This window comes from Trachurus japonicus, chromosome 16 (assembly GCF_045865225.1).
Source record: "Trachurus japonicus isolate A0001 chromosome 16, Traja_1.0".
NCBI lineage: Eukaryota > Metazoa > Chordata > Actinopteri > Carangiformes > Carangidae > Trachurus > Trachurus japonicus.
Window position 1 is genome coordinate 7,854,524 of NC_140922.1, and position 17,408 is coordinate 7,871,931.

General features: G+C 42.9%; 1 protein-coding gene and 1 long non-coding RNA gene across 2 annotated transcripts in view; one reads left to right on the forward strand and one right to left on the reverse strand.

Annotated features, from left to right (window-relative positions):
- Nucleotides 1-17,408, reverse strand: part of pear1 (platelet endothelial aggregation receptor 1) — a 55,224-nt gene that overhangs the window by 6,448 nt on the left and 31,368 nt on the right. The window contains exons 5-19 of the mRNA XM_085801053.1: nt 15,454-15,546; nt 11,236-11,482; nt 9,244-9,346; nt 8,708-8,844; nt 7,999-8,211; nt 5,524-5,698; nt 5,269-5,389; nt 4,968-5,131; nt 3,876-3,978; nt 2,750-2,902; nt 2,540-2,671; nt 2,290-2,421; nt 1,608-1,730; nt 773-991; nt 42-151 (exon numbers count right to left, since the gene is read on the reverse strand). Of these exons, the coding sequence (XP_085657179.1) occupies nt 42-151; nt 773-991; nt 1,608-1,730; nt 2,290-2,421; nt 2,540-2,671; nt 2,750-2,902; nt 3,876-3,978; nt 4,968-5,131; nt 5,269-5,389; nt 5,524-5,698; nt 7,999-8,211; nt 8,708-8,844; nt 9,244-9,346; nt 11,236-11,482; nt 15,454-15,546 (2,225 nt within the window). The remainder of the gene's footprint in view (nt 1-41; nt 152-772; nt 992-1,607; nt 1,731-2,289; nt 2,422-2,539; nt 2,672-2,749; nt 2,903-3,875; nt 3,979-4,967; nt 5,132-5,268; nt 5,390-5,523; nt 5,699-7,998; nt 8,212-8,707; nt 8,845-9,243; nt 9,347-11,235; nt 11,483-15,453; nt 15,547-17,408) is intronic.
- Nucleotides 11,355-11,899, forward strand: LOC146971635 (uncharacterized). The gene is made up of 2 exons (XR_015037819.1): nt 11,355-11,489; nt 11,694-11,899. It is a non-coding gene; the product is annotated as an uncharacterized LOC146971635 (long non-coding RNA).

Consider the following 17,408-nt stretch of genomic DNA (forward strand, 5'->3'; position numbering starts at 1 on the left):
GTCATATGATTCAGTAGCCCTGAATGAACCGTGACACTCACCTTGATAGTGCGGTCGTGGTTGTTGGGGAGGTGCGGCAGCGGAGGCCTGTTCTGGCTCAGTGTGTGGTAGCTGGGGTTGGAGTAGTAGTGGTGGTAACTGTGAGGAACATCTGCAGGCCAAAAACAAACACATGGAATCACATCTGCCGCAATGAAGTTACCTCAAGGTCAATAAAAAGCATCTCTGTGGATCACTAATTAAAACAACACAACCATGAGACAGGAGCAAAAGCCACTTCAATAAGCACCAATAAGAAACGTCAAAATATGATAATAAATTCATAGGAAATGCCAGAGAGAACCTAAATGTTTTCCCAGTCCATCATATTGCAGTTGGGCCTTTTAAGATACGCTTTACATCAGTTTGAAATCAATAAAACATTAAACAGGGGCACGCCTTCCTGTCAGAAGCAGCAATGACATTTACAGGAAATGTGATCTCAGATTCTGCAAACAGCACAGAGGCTCTGGACTTTAACATGGTGTCACCTGTTACAACATCTAATTTGTCCATCATAAATAAAAATGGTGGATGTTTTGCTTTAAGGATTCATCAAAAAAAAAAAAAAAACACAACACACAATCTCTAAATTTGTGACAAACATGCAGTCATGTCCCAATGTGCTGTAGCTTCAGTGAAGGAAACTGTACATTTCCTGCTATAGTGAGCAAATAGTGACTGATCTCTTGGTGTACGAGTCGTTACAACCGCTGTCTCCGCTGTACTGTACCTGGAACAGCGTATTCTGAGTTGACAGTGCGGCTGGTGGAGAAGGAGACGGTCGGCGTGTTGTTCTGCTTGTCCTTCTGCCTGCGGCGGTAGAGCAGCAGCAGAGCCAGCAGCAGCACCACCAGGATGACCAGCACAACGATGCCGCTGATGGCCCCCCACGACTCCCTCTCGCCGGGGGGCAGGGGCACCATGACGCTGCCCGACTGCTCAGGTGCTTCTGTCAAACAGGGCAAGTAGAGCTGTTACAGAAGCTTTCATTCAATCATGTTATACTTTTACAGTGTTTTGTTTTATGTTATGTTTGCTTTTATTTGTGTTTTTTACAACCATAAACCATATTGATATAGTTTTACATCTCTCCCAGGTTTCTGTCTGGAGGTCTACAGTAGTAACAACATTTGGTAAACCTATCAGAAGAGAGGAGGCTCTGATCTTCTCTTCTGATTGATTTAATAAAATATCACGATTTCAGGGAAACAGTGACTGCTTTGTTGTGACATCATAGAGTTACAGAAGTCCTGCCAGCTCATTTTTAGACTTGGTTTATGAATGCAGGCTGTGTTTATTTGTCTATAGACTGAGGCTTTGATACTTTCACAGCATCAACAAGATGAGCTTTCTAATTAAAAAACACATATAAATCCATTATTATACAATATGAGACCTTTAACTTTCTACCTCTGAGAAAGGACAGAAATATCCATTCAGACCACATTACCTATTGAATATCAAGGACTTAATGACAAAAGGTTTACATATGTGAAGTGGCAGATTATCAGGCAGGTGTGAGATCCTACATTTATGAAAAGCCTGTTTGTCTGTTTGTTGAATACCTTGTTTGCAGTCGTCTCCTCCACTTTCACAAACACAGTCTCCAGTGAATCGGTCACAGATGAGGTTGGCTGGACAGGAGCAGGTCTGAGTACAGAACGGGCCGAAGCGTCCAGGGCTGCAGGCTGAAAAACACACGGTACTCACAGCTCATCATCCATGCAACCATAATGTGTGGGCACATTATTTCACCAACTTTGTGGCAACTGCTGCGACACTAAATACAACAATATTCAGTTCTATTTTGCAATGTGTCTGAAGTCATTTTAATTTGAAATTTGGAGAAAATTTGAGCTGCAATGATTGTCTAATCAACAAGACAGAAAATCAGTTAAGACTTTTAATAATTATTTATATTTCCAGCAAACGGATTTCACCTCCTACAATGTGAGGATTTTCTCTGTCACAGTTACTTAATTTGTTGGTTGTATGAAACAAGTCATTCATTATTACCTTGGCTTGTGGGAAACAGTAACAAGATTTTCCCACTTTAATTTTCTGACATTTCACAGAGCAAATGATTGCTTATTCTAAGAGTATTTCACTGATTAATTGATGACAGCGAGGCAAATGTAAGCAAATTATACCAAAGGATCCAGAGATCGACTGAACTGTCCTCAGAGCAGTTATATTTTAAATGTGAGCTGTTTTTCTAGTCCCTGCATGAACTCATGTGGCACTCACGTATGGAGCAGTCAGTCGCAGTCCAGCCAGGCAGACATTCACAGTGACCGTCCCGGTGGTCGCACGTCGAGTTGTTGGCACATTTAATGCACACTTCAGAGCACTGTTTACCATAGTAACCAGCTGGACAAACTGCAAAACACACAATGCACCTTATTGAATGACATCCACTTCTGATATGAAGGCTGAATGAAGATTTTCTTCTTTAACTCTTAGAGAACGTTTATTTACAGAGGTCACACACACCGACCTTGATCACAGTTGTGTCCCGTGTATCCAGGCAGGCAGTCACACTCTCCCGTCACATGATGGCAGCGGTACGTCTGTCCACAGGACGGGCAGGACGAGCTGCACTGCTCGCCATACATCCCAGCTCTGCATTCTGGTGGACACAGATAAAAGAGTGAGCCGGGCGGGGCCAGATGTTACACAGCAAAACCCACATCACCTCAACACTCACTGTTCTGGCAGGTGACTCCCCAGTAACCGGGACGACACACGCACGCTCCGTTTTCCCTCAAGCAAGTGTCACTGTTGGGACAATGCTTGAAACAGGTCTGGTTACAGTGGCGCCCCCACAAGCCCTCTGAGCACGGCTCACTGCAGCGGGGACCTGGACGACGAGAGAGGGGAATGAGTGAAGCAGTGAAACCTGGTCTGTTACAACTGAAGAGCAGTGAAAGGAATTTCATGAGTGGTGTGACAAAGAGAAACTGACGTTATGAGATAATGAGATTAGGGAGCTGACTGCCAAAATATATAATGTTCATGTGTCAAAAATTAAGAGAAGTATGGTTTGATGTTTTTGTTCCTTTAAAAAAAATTGTTGTTTGGCAGTTAATTCGGAAATATGGTGCCTCAGTGTCCTTAAACGCATCAGCAGCAGTTAAGTTTTCATCACATTTCTTTCCTTCAGCTGAATTACAATGCAATCAATGGTGCAATGAAACAATGTGCAGATGTTTAAATAAGTAACATTTTGAGATATATGTACAATTTTATGCAACTTTATTCTTCTATATCACTGCACCACTTAACAAAAGTATTTTACATAAACATACAAAATGTATGATTATAAAATATAAGGCACTGGTAAAGTGTAAAACACTCACCTGTATAAATAAAGTAATTAAATTAGCTAAATTCTCACTTTTAATATTTTAAGTATATTACCTGATTTTACTTGAGTAAGGTTTTGGATGAAGGAAATGTTTTGTAATGATGTATTTTTTGTACATGACAGTATTGTAAATAAATATCCAAATACTTCAGAGAATGGGATAATTTGTTGACTGACTGATTGATTATTTACCCTATAGAAATGATAAAGTAAAAGATAAAGGCTGCATGAGAAGCACAACATCAAACCTATGCAAGTGGAAATCTTTTGTATGGTTAAAAAGGCTTGACATAAATGTAGGTTATTTGAAGTTAGGCACACACATTCAATCTCAGTGCTGGTCCTTCAGCTCAGACAGCAGTGTGATCAGAATCAAACCTGTGGCTCGCTCATTTCTGTTGGACCAGACTTATCTGTGATACAAAAGCCAAACTGGCAGCGAGACCAGGAGGACGTCATCACTTACCCCACCATCCTGGCAGACAGTGGCACTCCCCGGTGGTTGCTTGGCAGCCGTCGGCATGAACACAATCACACCTCTTCAGGCAGCTTGGCCCAAATGAGCCCATCTGCACATGTGAACAAATGCCAACGGGCACAGAATTGTCAGGGGAATCTCTTCGACATTCGGCCAACACAGTCAGAGTCAGACAAAATACTACACTGGCAGTGTGTTGTCATATAGACAACCTGGTGGGCTGGCGTGGCAAAGGCAAGTGGGCGACACTTCCAAACCTCAGATTAAAGCGTACAGGGTGAGGGTGAGGTAAGGGATGAAAAGCTGGACAACGTTTCTACAAACTGTCCAACCAGAACAAACATGTTCTGTGTAATTATCAACCTCATGATTTGTGTTGAGTCTTATCAGAGATAGTGGCTCATTTGTCTACTCCACTTGACATAGAATAAATATATGGTGCACTTAGTGTTTCATGTCTTATGTGTTTTCACAGTACTGTATTTGAATGCAGGACATTTTCTGTTCTGAGTGACGCAAACAAAGATTGAGCAACAAAGCTGATCTTTTCATTTGTGTCCAAATCTGCAGTGCACTTCACAGCTCCCTGTATTTCTGATTTTATCTTATAATTAATTTCATTATACGTATGTGTGAATATAGTATATTCAAATATTCAGAATTTTATGCACTAAATGTATTTAAATACAGTTGTAATTTATCTTACTTTCCTTTTCATTTGCAGTTTTTGCAGTGTTTTTAACTAAAGTCTTTATTGACTAACATACATGTGTCAATGTGCAAATTTGATAAAAGGAAACTGATTTATGGTTTATATTGATCCCCTAGCTTTTAATTTGAAAACCTGGTGGTACAATCTACTCTCTGTGCAAGGAAATGGGTTCCTCTAAAATTAATACATAAGGTAGGCTACATTTGTTTTAGAAAAAAAAATCCCGAATTACAGGAATTCCCAACAACAGTTACACCTTTTATGTCTAGTTTGACATCTTGAGGATGAATCTGCCCTCTTCCTTTCTACCTGCTGCAAAAAATACAAATTACAGAAGCTGATAATAAGCCTCATTTCCAGGCACTTACGGGGCATGGTTGGTCACAGCGCGCCCCCTGCCAGCCGGCGATGCAGGTGCAGGATCCATCTGCAGGGTTACATTTTGCCCCGTTGGCGCAGTGGCAGGTGGCGTTGCATCCTGGGCCCCAGGTTCCCTCAGAGCAGGGGGTGGAACAGTCGGACCCTCGCCAGCCTGCAGACATACAAGGGACCGTCAGCCTGGCTTTATGGTCCATCTAAAGTTCATTCACCAGTTTTGCTCCAGGTAGCCTATTTATCAGTCTAGTCCCTCTGTGTATGTGTGTTTTTTAATTAATCTTAGTGTTTTACCCTCTTTGCAGAAGCAGTTTCCGTCAACTGGTGAGCAGTCGATAAAGTTTTTACAGGAACACTCAAGGGAGCAGTTCTTTCCATAGGTCCCACTTTTACATTGACTCTCACAGTGAGGCCCCTGCAACAGAAAATAACATTACCTTAAATAAAGCAGATAATATGTGAGATCTTAATGTTGCATGTAGGCCACAGTAAAAATAGTTAAAGTCATTAGGTCTAAGAGCAGTGAGTCAGTTTGTAGCTAAGTCTCACCTTGAACCCGGGGGCACACTGACATTGGCCAGTGGCGCTGTCACACACCCCTCCATTCACACACAGACACGGCTCCAGGCAACCGTGACCGTAGAAACCATGAGCACACGTCTCATTACAGTACAGTCCCGCCCAGCCTGGCTGGCACGTGCACTCTCCTTTCATTGGATGGCAGCTGAGCAATAGAAACAGAAGAAACCATCACACACACACACACACACACACACACACCAAGACAAAAAGAGTGTGTGCCAGTGTAGAAAGATAAAACACTAGAAGAAAAAAAAGTCAAAATAATGGATTCATCACTGAGGATGCATCTGAGCTGTACCATTAGGGTGTATGAAATACCTAAAATAATGCTCAAAAATTTTTATACAATCATAAAAAGTATAAAACTACAGGAAAATGTATGAAAAGTGCTTGTAAAAAAATTAAAAAAGAACACAAGGTGTGCTTTGGGTGTTCCCTTAATTAGTTAGTTAGTTAGACATTTTAAAGGTGTACAGAAATGGCCGTTTGTCCTGTTTGTCGCGCCGAGTTGTCACGAGCTGCAACACGAGTTTACCCGAGTAAGGAAAACGAATTTGATTGGTCGTTATCGAGCGGGCGGGATATTCAAAGCTCCGTGTGTGTGTGCGTGTCTCAGACGTTTGAATGACTTATCAGTGGCTGATGAATCGTGTACAGGCTGACGTATAATCCGTGCGCCTGCATTATCCAATGTGGAAAAAAAAATACACACTTTCATCCCGGATTTACTCAAAAATAGAATTTTGCACAAAGTTTGGCCCACATCGTCTGAAAGATGAGTTATCATATTAATTTTATGATCCAGAGTGGGCTCAAATTCAGTTTTCTTTTCTGTACACCTTTAACAGCAGTAATGTGAGATGGGAAATCATCTTAGGCTATCCCACAGACAATGGGCTCTATGCACAGCTCCACTACTTCCTGAACTTAATGCTGCTCCTTTATTTCCTGTCTTACATTATTGGACACACTGATTAATCCAGGTGCGCCCAAGTAGTCACAATGGTCAGACAAATCAGTTTGTCCAATAATGTAAGACAGGAAATAAAGGAGCAGCATTAAGTTCAGGAAGTAGTGGAGCTGTGCATAGAATAGAGCCCATTGAGGAACAACTCAAGCTGAGCTAATTGACTGACCCACACTCTCACACAGGTGTTTTCAGTTGTCCTGGCTGATTAGACCTCAAGAGCAGGTGCAACAGGAGAGAAGGGAGATGAATCAAGCAGAGTGTGTACACGCCCCCTCAGTCCTAATCAGGTTGAGTGAAAACACCTGTGTGGGTGTGCCCCATTTGGGGACAGCCCTCCATTCCGACAGCCCTCCATTTCGACACACCGCTGTTCCGAAATACCCCCACTTCGAAACACCGCTGTTCCGACACAGTCCCCCCGCAGCTGTCCAATGTCGAAGGTGCTGAACCGCGTGATGTTGTTTACATTCTGCTTTGTGGCTTGTCTGTGAAACGTGCGCTGCTCAGGGACTGGGCAGATCTGTCCCACTTGCTTTCTCCCCGACTCCGTTGTTGGAGATCTCCACACAGTAAAAGGAATACACTTTTTTTCTCCCCCCCCCTGCGCCGCTCGAGCGCGGCTGAACCCGGCTTGAGCTCACAGGGGCGCGAGGCTGCTGCAGCCGCCGCTCGTGCTGACAGCTGACTGAGGGAGATGCTTTGGTTAGGCTTAGGCAATGAAGAAAGGAGTTGGTTAAGTTTAGTAAAAAGACCAGGTAGAGGCTAGACAGGCTAAGCATAATGAACATTATGTCATTAATATGAAGTATTTGCTTGTTTTGCAGTTAATTATGCACATGATCCGTTTGACCCCAAAAAGGAAAAAAGGATCAATGCGCACTGCGCACTGGGGGTTTCCCCCAATAGCCTTTTCGGAGTAGCGGGGTCTTTAGAAAAAATAGAAAACCCCGCTATTACGATGAATGGAAGTCTATTGTCGGAAAGGCGGGGCTTCGGAAAGGCGGGGTGTAACCGCCCCATTTAAATCAGCCACTCAACCTCAGTAGGATGAGGCCTGGTCAACACAGGTAAGAGCTAGCATAGCATAGGCTAGCATGGGCTAGCATAGGCTAGCATGGGCTAGCATAGGCTAGCATAGAGCTATCATAGAGCTATCTTGTCTGTTCAAACTATTAGCCATGTCATGTTAGCTGGTCTTTGTTTTCCAGGTACCAGGTTGCTAACATAGCTGTGTTTGAATTGAGGCCTTTCAGCATTAGCACAGCTAACTTTCCTGTTTTTTGCCACAGGTGAGGACTTCAAAACCTGCAGATCTTGGACCTGCTTTATGAAGGTAAGATTTAATTTCAAGCAATGTTTCATTCTTTACTAAACGAGAAGCCTCCTCTGCTGTAGAAAGCAGCACAAATCTGAACTTAAGTCAAAATGAGGCGACCAGTTGTTAGTTACCTGTCCTGTCAGCAGACACTCACCTGAGTGTGTGTTTGTCCTGACACAGACATGTGCGTTCACAGTGCATGCCATATTTGCCTGGCGCACACATCCTGTCCCTGCAGTGTGGACCACTGAAGCCTGGCTCGCACAGACAGCCCCCATCGATGTTGTAGCAGCGAGCGCCGTTCGCACAGTCACACACACCTTTACAGTCCTGACCATAAGTGCCTGGATCACACTCCTCGTTACACCTGGGGGCAGGACGCAAAACATTATGTAGATACAGTTCAGAGTAAGCAATGCACATGTCTGGTCTTGATTCGCCCATAAACCAAATGTCTGTCTTGAGTTGCGGTTCACCAGCATGATGTTAGCCATTAGTCTGTATTCTCCTGTCTCTGGTGTTTGTTAAATTATAAATAGATTTTGACATAAAAACTAAAGAATGATTTAAATTAACAACTGTTCAGTGACCAGAAATCATGTAATGTGACATCAGTGCACAGCAAACGCCACTGATTTACATCAAAGGACATCACTGCTGAAACATGCAACCTGGCTTTTTCTGACTAAGGATTCAATTACACTCTTTGCCTGGAGGAGAGTTTTCTGTTTTGACTCTTCTTCTTCTTTTGCGGTGAATAGAGAGATGCTGTCATTGACTATACCAGACGGTATGAATTCATCTCATGCACATGAGAGGGTAGTAAAGGCCAATACAGAATCTGTATTTTTAAAGGTGCAGACCTGTTACCAGTGAAACCTTTGGCACACTGGCACTGTCCAGTTTCAGGGTTACATTTGCCCCTGTTGTGACAAAGGCACTCCTCAGCACAGTTTGGTCCAAACCGTCCCTCTGTACATCGCTCTGTGCAAACTGCACCCTGCAGAGAAAAGAGGAAAAAATGCACTCAAGAGGCATAAAAAGACTGATTCACTCAAGAACTGGAACAAAACACGAGCAGTTTATGCAACTACTTAGAAAATAATCTGTTTGCTCTCAGATGGGATCACAATCATGTCTCCTCTTCTCTTCCAAGAGCAAAGACACCTCATGATAAATGTCTCACGTTAATGGAAAACCATGAAACTGCAGGTCCCCAGAGACAACAGGTTGCCGTCTAAACGTCTTTAGGAATAAGTCTGAGTTGAGAAAAAGACTGTTTGTCCAAAATTTGGAGCCAGCTGGAAAATAACATTTGCACTTATTTGAAATCTGGAAACCTCCACAGATAATGTGTAAGTTAGAGTCAGCGTGAGGTTAAAGCTAAAAAAAAACGTACCGTCCACCCAGGGGGACAAGCGCAGATCCCTTTGCCCCTACAGATGCCACCATTTTGGCAGGGACAGCGCGCCTGACATCTCCTGGGACACGCCTTCTCACAGCTGTGGAGAGAGACAAAGAAAATGCTATTAAAGCAGTGTAATGGATCACTTCAGACAAAAACACCCCGTGTGTCCTTGGACATTCCTAAGGAATGAAGTAATTGTTTTGTTCTACATTTCAAAAAGCACAAAATGAGTATTTACAGTTTTTATAAGATTGAATATTGAAGCCTCAGCACAAACAGTGGTGGAGAAGAAACAATACTGAAGTACAAATTCCTGAGTATTTCCATTTCTGTTTTTTTGTTTCCACTCTTCTATTTTGATCACCTCAGTTATTGTTCTTTTACAAATTCAGATGAACAATACAAATTATAATCATCATGGGGGGACTGTCAAGCCTGGCATCTTATCATAAATCATCTAATAGCCTACATCATAATAATAACATGTTGCTATAGGTAAGATTATTTTGGAGCTGAGATGAAAATTAAAACTGTCCAGCTGTATGTAATGTAATTATAATTAGTCTCCTGCTTCATCAGTGTTAACATTAAAGTGATGTACACATTAAAGTAAAAATGACGATTATAATTTTGCATCATTCACATCTTTGGTATGTTAAGTATGTTATTGTCACACACAGTTTGGTTGCAAAATTTTAAACGTTGGACGTTGGATTTGATGTGACCGCACACAGTTTATAGATGTTGAAATCATGTGACTGTAGAGTAGTTGTGTGTACACAGGCTACATTAAACCTGCCATGCTGCCGTATCATATTCTACTTGAACTAAAGAAAAATAGTAGAAGGTTAAAAAAGAAAACAGTAGCTCCCTCATTACTATAAGGCTTGGCAGGACAAAGGCTTTGTGGGACTCATCAGTGCAGTTGGAACATGTCTTTGACCATGTCTTTGACCAATCAAATGACTTGGCTGAAACTTCCTTCAGCACAATTCACTGCTAGGATATTATATTTTCTAATGCACCCTGGAGGTGAAATAACATGGATCGACTTCAGAAATACACAATTCATCACAGAGGTTTATCCCCTCATCAATGTTGCCAAGCCCTCTTTTCATTTAGCTCAAAGTGGTGTGTTGTGCTTTCACATTGGCAGTATAAGAGTTTCCACTAATATCTGGGGAAGAGTTTTCAGTGCTTACTCATCCTCGGGGGCATCTGAAAAAAAATGGGGCGTAACACATGACTCATGGATTAGAGTGTAGTACATCAGCGTCTCTTTTACTCCATCTTAAGAATTGAGTTGTGGAAAAATAATGTTGTTGGCTATGAAATCATCCGTGTCTGTCAGACCCTCCAAGATAATGAAGTGTAAAGAAATGTAGTGTCCTCTAAATGAAATAATAGCTAGACACTCTAAAAATGGCTCGTACCAAATGGGACGTTGTGTAAATGTTGAGCGCTGCTCAAGGACTGTGGTTCTGTGAAGTGTTGCTTTGGTCCAGATTGAAATATCTCAATTACTGTTGGGTGGACCACTGTGAAATCTGGTTCAGACACTCGTGCTCCCCAGAAGATGAATCATAATGGTTTTAATCCTGTAACTGCAGGTTGACATGTAGTTTTCGATTAAAGCAGAAGTAAGCGGAATGTTTGTGTTAATATAAGTCTTAAATAGTTATGTCTTCCGACAGCAATCACTTATATAGAGTGTTTGGTCCGAAACACGGGTCTGTCAGTCACTCTGCTCTGCTAAGCCGAGGAGAAAACTTTCCTTGTATCCTAACTTTCCTTCCTTGTGTGCAGCCAAGGGATGCGCGTGAATGTGGTGACGTAGGGACGAGGGCGGGGACTGCTAACTCCATCGGCTGATAGGAAGTTAGCCAAAACGGCCGGATCACTTACTTCTGCTTTAACTTGTTTGTTTCTTCTTTTTTTTTTTACCTAGATTCAGAAGTTTCAGATTGAGGCTTGTGAACTTACAACGTCCCGGTGAATCCATCCCGACAGACACACTCTCCTGTTGCCTTATCGCAGGACCCCCCGGTCCCACACTTGCACTTCTGCAGACAGCCCTTCCCAAAGGTGCCTGCTGGACACGACTCCTCGCAGTTGCGTCCTATGAACCCTGGAGGACACTGGCACGCCCCCTTCACGGGATCACAGAGAGCTCCGTTCTCACACTTGCACTGCTGACTGCAGCCTGAGCCCCAGTGTTTATCATCACAGGCTGGAAAGTAAGGAGACAACTGTTATTTATTTATTGTGCAGTAGATTGTTCCAAGCTTTGTTGTTCAGCCAAGATGTTGAAACACAATCTGATCCCTTTGTTTATTTGTAGAAAAGATTAATTGGGATTTGAGCTTCAAATGAGAGATTTTACAGATTTCTGTTTTCTGGTTTTTCACGTATATCCAGAAGAATTTTTTCTTTTTTTCCAGTGCTGCCTCACACGTTTACACCAGAGAGGTTCTTGTTTTCATTGCCCATATTTTCCAGCGAATCAGACCAGTCAGCTTCCAGTAAAACGCCTGCTCCTCCAAACACTGAGTCAAACTTACTCTGCATTACTGGAACTTGAATGAAAACACCAAAGCAAAATAACATTAAACATGATTATTGTGAATTGCATTCAGGGCAAATATGATCGTTTTGTGTCAGTTTTGTTTCTCCTAATTCACTTTTCCTCCCATAAACCTCGGTGTACACTTACAGACGTATATGATGTCATGAAAAACAAACAGAAACAAATGTGATTAAATTTAATGTGTTCGGCAGCAAAGAGATGAACAACAGCACAGAAACGGGAAAGGAAGAGTGCATGGGGGTGGGGCATGGGGTGAGGGGTAGGGGGGCAGTCATACTGTCTCCTCCACACATTACTGTGAATCTCCCTCATGCTCCTACATCCAAATCTGGGCCTTTAACTCGGCAGTGTTATGTTACCAACAAATAATTTGACATTGGCAGGGAGATTTGCATGGGGCTCACAAGACGGACAAGTTTTAAATGGTTAATTTTACAGCGGCCTAAAGATCGGCTGTGCAGGTTGGGGGTGGGGGGTGGGGGTTAGCGTGCAGTGGACATTCACACACAGTTTGGATTTCAATTCATGATGAAGAGATCTCGGCCCACTGAGAGAGCCTGCATTGGTCATGGGTGCATTCCTCAAATTTCTCATCAATAACTCAGACTGTCTTGGACGTCGAACAGCATCGAGAAAATGTGATAGCCGATTTAACAACACTGACGTAACAGATGGATGAGCCTCAGTTATCTCCCCCTCAAAACCATGCCAACAATTTCACGCTGACCTCTGTGAATCTTTTTTTTTTTCTCAGCAGACATTCGTGCACAGAATCAAGCTCCACGTCACGCATGTTGTGCTCCTTCTACCTCTGCTGCACATGTGTCCCGCCACAGCTTTGAAAACTACAAGGACGGCTTTGACAATAATTGCACAGAGGGTAAAGTGGAGCCAAATTTGGTTCGGAGCAAACCACGCTGCCATGGCCTGTAGTGTTTATTGCACTAACTTGGAGCAGGACCCTCGCCTCTTGTGTTTTAAATGAATCATAACTTCACTCAGTCTCTTTGTGGGCATAGGAGAGGGGTCCTGCAGGAGCGTGTCACGTTGAGTAATGAGAAACTCAGCTGGAGCCACGATTATGTTTACACAGACATTCTGCAGGACAGCAGGAGAGCTTTACTGAGGGTCTGCAGGGCAAGAGCTGAGGCCTGATACGTCCACACAGCAGAGGAGCAAAGGGGTGAAATTCACCATGGATGCGTGATGTTGGAGCAACCAGCTGGCAGAGTCCGACGCCTCCGCTGACCAGAATCAAAACTCTCCCCTTCTGTTTGTGTATCTGCATGTAAACATACAGTTTACACTAAGTGCAAGTCTTTCTTTGTGTAGCCCAGTTTGTTTACCGTCATCATACACACTCACTTAAGCCTGAGTGCGTCCAGCTTTGATTCGATCGTTTTAACGGAGGGTAAGCATCAACACGACATAACCAGAAGTTTGAGATCTGACGAAAAGTTTAGCTGTGTTTGCACCTGTACGTGACAGTTCAGTGATTTATCGCAGTTTGTCACAGTCGGTGGTGGCACTCAAACAAACAAAACAAAACATTTAAAAACAAATCAGTTCCAGTATAAGTCTCCAGGCTGTCCTCAGTGCTGAACTTCATTCATTCACCATTACTGGTGTGTTGATATGGAGGTGGAATTTAATGTGCGTTAAATGTGTAACTTTAACTGTGGTTGTTTGAAGCAGATTTTAAATCATTCAATCAGTAAGGATGTGTCACATTGAGGAACTGATCAAATGTTTATGTGTAAATTTGTAGGTGTGTCTGTTACTGTATCCTCAGCTTTCAGCTTTTAGCTTGAGCTCCATAACAAAGTGGATTTGAATTTATTTAATTTATCCTGTGATCAGATGCAGTGGTTTGTAAACTGACCACACTGATATTATTTTACATGCACATATGAGAGGTCATATCCTTAAAATTTAAAGTTATGACACTGATACCTGGCCAAGTAAAAAAAAAAGTTATCTGTGTTTCCATAATATCAGTATCATAATATGACTTTTACTTGCACATGAGCAGTATCTGGATCAGCGTGTGCTCATAAACCTGTTGATTGACATGCACTTCAGATCTGGCATCTCCTCACAGCCCTTCATAAGGAATGCAAACTGATTATGGTGGGAACATTCTTCCTTCTCCCCCGTGCATTGTCCAAGCGGTGGTTTGGGGTTTTGCTTGTATCCAAAGTTCACATAATCTCCTGGACATCTAACAAGCAGTCGTTGCTGCTGGTTTTTGATTCCAGCTCAAACTCCGCCCTGAAATAAAACGTAATACTTCTCCGACATGAGCGCTTCAAGCTCCCAATAAGCCACACTTCTGTCTTTCTCTTACCTCAGTCACTGTAATGAATACTACTGTATTCTCTCATTTTCACTCTGTTCTGTATCTACTCACTCCCCTCTTTGTTTCACCATCTTGAACACTGGGCATTCTTCTCCCTGCTCTCATCTACTCCTCAGATCTGTGGGCAACCAGTCCTAAGAGCGTTTAGACTGAAAACCTCAGGCCCCTCTCCTCTTTCCCACAGTTAGATAGCTCAACACACAGGCATCCAGGAAGTGTCAGGTCTGGTTCTGCCAAAATGACTCCATTATGGGCCGACGCAGCAGAGCTCAGGCCTGAGAGAGAAAAGGAGCCGAATGGACGGAGAAAACAAAGACTGAAAATTTACGTCAGCGAGGGGCAGTGCTAGAGAGGCAGTGTAAGGAGAGACGGCACAAACTGGGCCACGCAAGGCAGAGAGTGGGGTAACATTTTCCATTTCCCCTTCCCATCATCCCCCTGTCAAGACATCAACCGCTACCCGTTAGAGCTAATTCCCGCTCTGTGCAGTGGAATAGAGGGGAAATGGAGGAGGGCTGTACTATTGACCCAGCTGAGTGTGATGAAACGGGCTGAACGTGGTGGAAAACTTCATCTGAGTTTGGGGAACAGCAGCCCCCGTGAAATGTGGTCCTGGTTTCACACTCCACAGATATATGGAGATCTCAGAAAAGACAAACAGAGTAGTCTCTGCTCTGAGTTTGGACCTCAAACAACCGTTATATAACTATTTCTGCTGACTCTAGTTTTGCAAAAGAAGTTATAACGAGTAGAAAGAGAGAAGATATAGTGTCTGTCTAAACTCTTTTTGTATTTACTACTGTATGGCTACTTTCACTAAATCATCCCGTATTTAACTTGTAACTTACTGCTCTCATACTAATTTTTAACATGTTTGTAAGTGTAAGATTCTTTATAATGCGGAGTAGTAACTGTGAGTGAGAGGTGGAGGTGCAGCTCAGTGTCCTGCTGGACTAGTAAACTGGTTTCTGGACCGAGGCTGACAGTAATGACTCATTGCTGTGCATGCCGTAATGCTCCCTTGCTGTTTCCATTGGAAAGGCCTCCGGTGTGTGATGGAATGGTGCATGTGAAGATCGGCCGCTTGACCAATGGCCAATTGTCATTTCCTGTTGTGTATGTGAACTGTGTTTATGTGTGCACCTGAAGAAAGAAAGTAATGGAGGGAGGGATGGAGAGAGGGCAGGAAAAAAAGCAAAGGAGAGGGAGAGTGAGTGAGGAAATGTCTGAACGAAGGAAAAAGGCTGATTCATACCGCTGGAACAGTCGTCTCCTCGCCAGCCTCCCTCGCACTGGCAACGGTCTGGAGCGACACAGCGGCCATGGACACACTCCTTAGTGCAGCGAGCTGTTGATTAGAAACAGTTCTTATTTTCTAGCAGGCTGAGCTTTGCAGGGAACATTCATCCTGAGCATGTTATATAAAAAGCAGCGATATGGAGCTGCTGCCACATCATGTGACTCCAACTGGATGTTGTTAGACACCAATAACTGGATAAAGGTGGATATTTTTTACAGTGATTGTTTTACACGTCTTTTTTCCAGTGGGTTTGGGTTCATACTGACACTCATTCATAGTAAACCTTAAAACTGTGTATTCTGCTCACATGTTTTGTGTTTGCATTCCTTGTAAGCAAATCAAACTTTCTGATTCGACTCCCCAGTGTTTCCATGCACACGCTGACAACTGCAGACAGTTTATCAGAGCAGTAAAAATACTGATATCACTCTGGCCTCTGGCTGTGCTTCCCTTTTCTCCTTTATCACCGCATGATAAACCAGTTCATCAATTGCGTCACCACTATTTCACAATTTTTCTGTCAAATGAATTGAAAGCCACTTTGTTCGTATTTGCTTTTTTTGAAACATTTCCAAGCTGCTAACTGTTTGTGTCCTGCTCTAGAAACGCTGCCTCTTCTTCCTCCTCCTCTAATTAGTGTTATTACCAAAGACTGTGTGCCCGTTAAATCTATTTCAAAATGCATGTTTTATTCGATCAACAATCTATTCAGCTGATTTGCATTCGTCCTCTCTAAATTTATTCCACCCATCATAAACAGTTACAGGCTGCCAGCCCGACAGCTGGGCTCGACCGAGCACTCGAAAGCCCCAGTGCTGAATGCCATTCATACTGTCAGTGAGCTCTGAGCTGTGTGCATGCCAGCATTAAAAATCCTGCTGCTATTAATTAAGTCATTTCAAACATGCATTTATGGCTGAAAACTAATAATTTTGCCAGAGAGCTTCTCATGTTGAACTCAACAAGTGTTACGTACAGTATCCATGTGGTGCTGAGAACCGCACATTTGTTTTCCCATCATTCAAACAAACAAACAATCGGTTCACTCTTTGTTTTTTCTCCAGATGAGCGTCTGTGGACACCGGAGGTGGGAGATTGGGGCGATCTAAGAAAAGGCTACCGTCATAAAATGACAGAGGTGAGTGTAATTATATCTAATTATATGTAGTTAGAAATAAAACAGTGATCAGCGGGCTTCTCATGTGAGTCACAAAAATCAAAAGCTTTTGTGTTTGGCTGCACACACACACACACACACACACACACACACACACACATACACACGTGGTATTCAGGATTTGTTGAGGCTGCTGTGAAACATAGCTCAACAATGAGCAGACAAAGATGCATATTATCTCTGCTGAACGTCGCCTGTTGAGGGGACTGCACACAAAAACCACGTTATTACCATCATCAGTGATGTATGAGGTAGCGTGGTTTCACTTTATTTGTGTGCCACTGGAGCAATGACAGTGTGTCAGCAAACTGTTGACAGCTGCTTCCGTTTGTTATTTTCAGATCGTAACAACATTCAGCTAACTGTTACTTATTTTAACCACTGCACCTACGCTTGTCGTCATGTAAAATGGCTCTGGACGGTATTTTAAGCATCAAAGTATGTATGGACAGTTTATTTGGGAAATACCATGGTGACTGAAACATGAATCAATCAAATCAAGCTCAGAGCTACGCTACAGAGGCTAATGGGATTTCTTGGTTTCCCTCATCAAACTCATCAAATACACAATCCAACAACTCCAAAACGCTCTGGTGGACAAGTTGTGACCTGCACATTCACCACGCTATGAGATAATAACGGAACGTTACAAGACAGAGTTGTTTTCGAGGTAAATACAGAGACTGCTTGCTGAAAAACTGACCCCGACGGTAACGCACATCAGCGGTTTTGC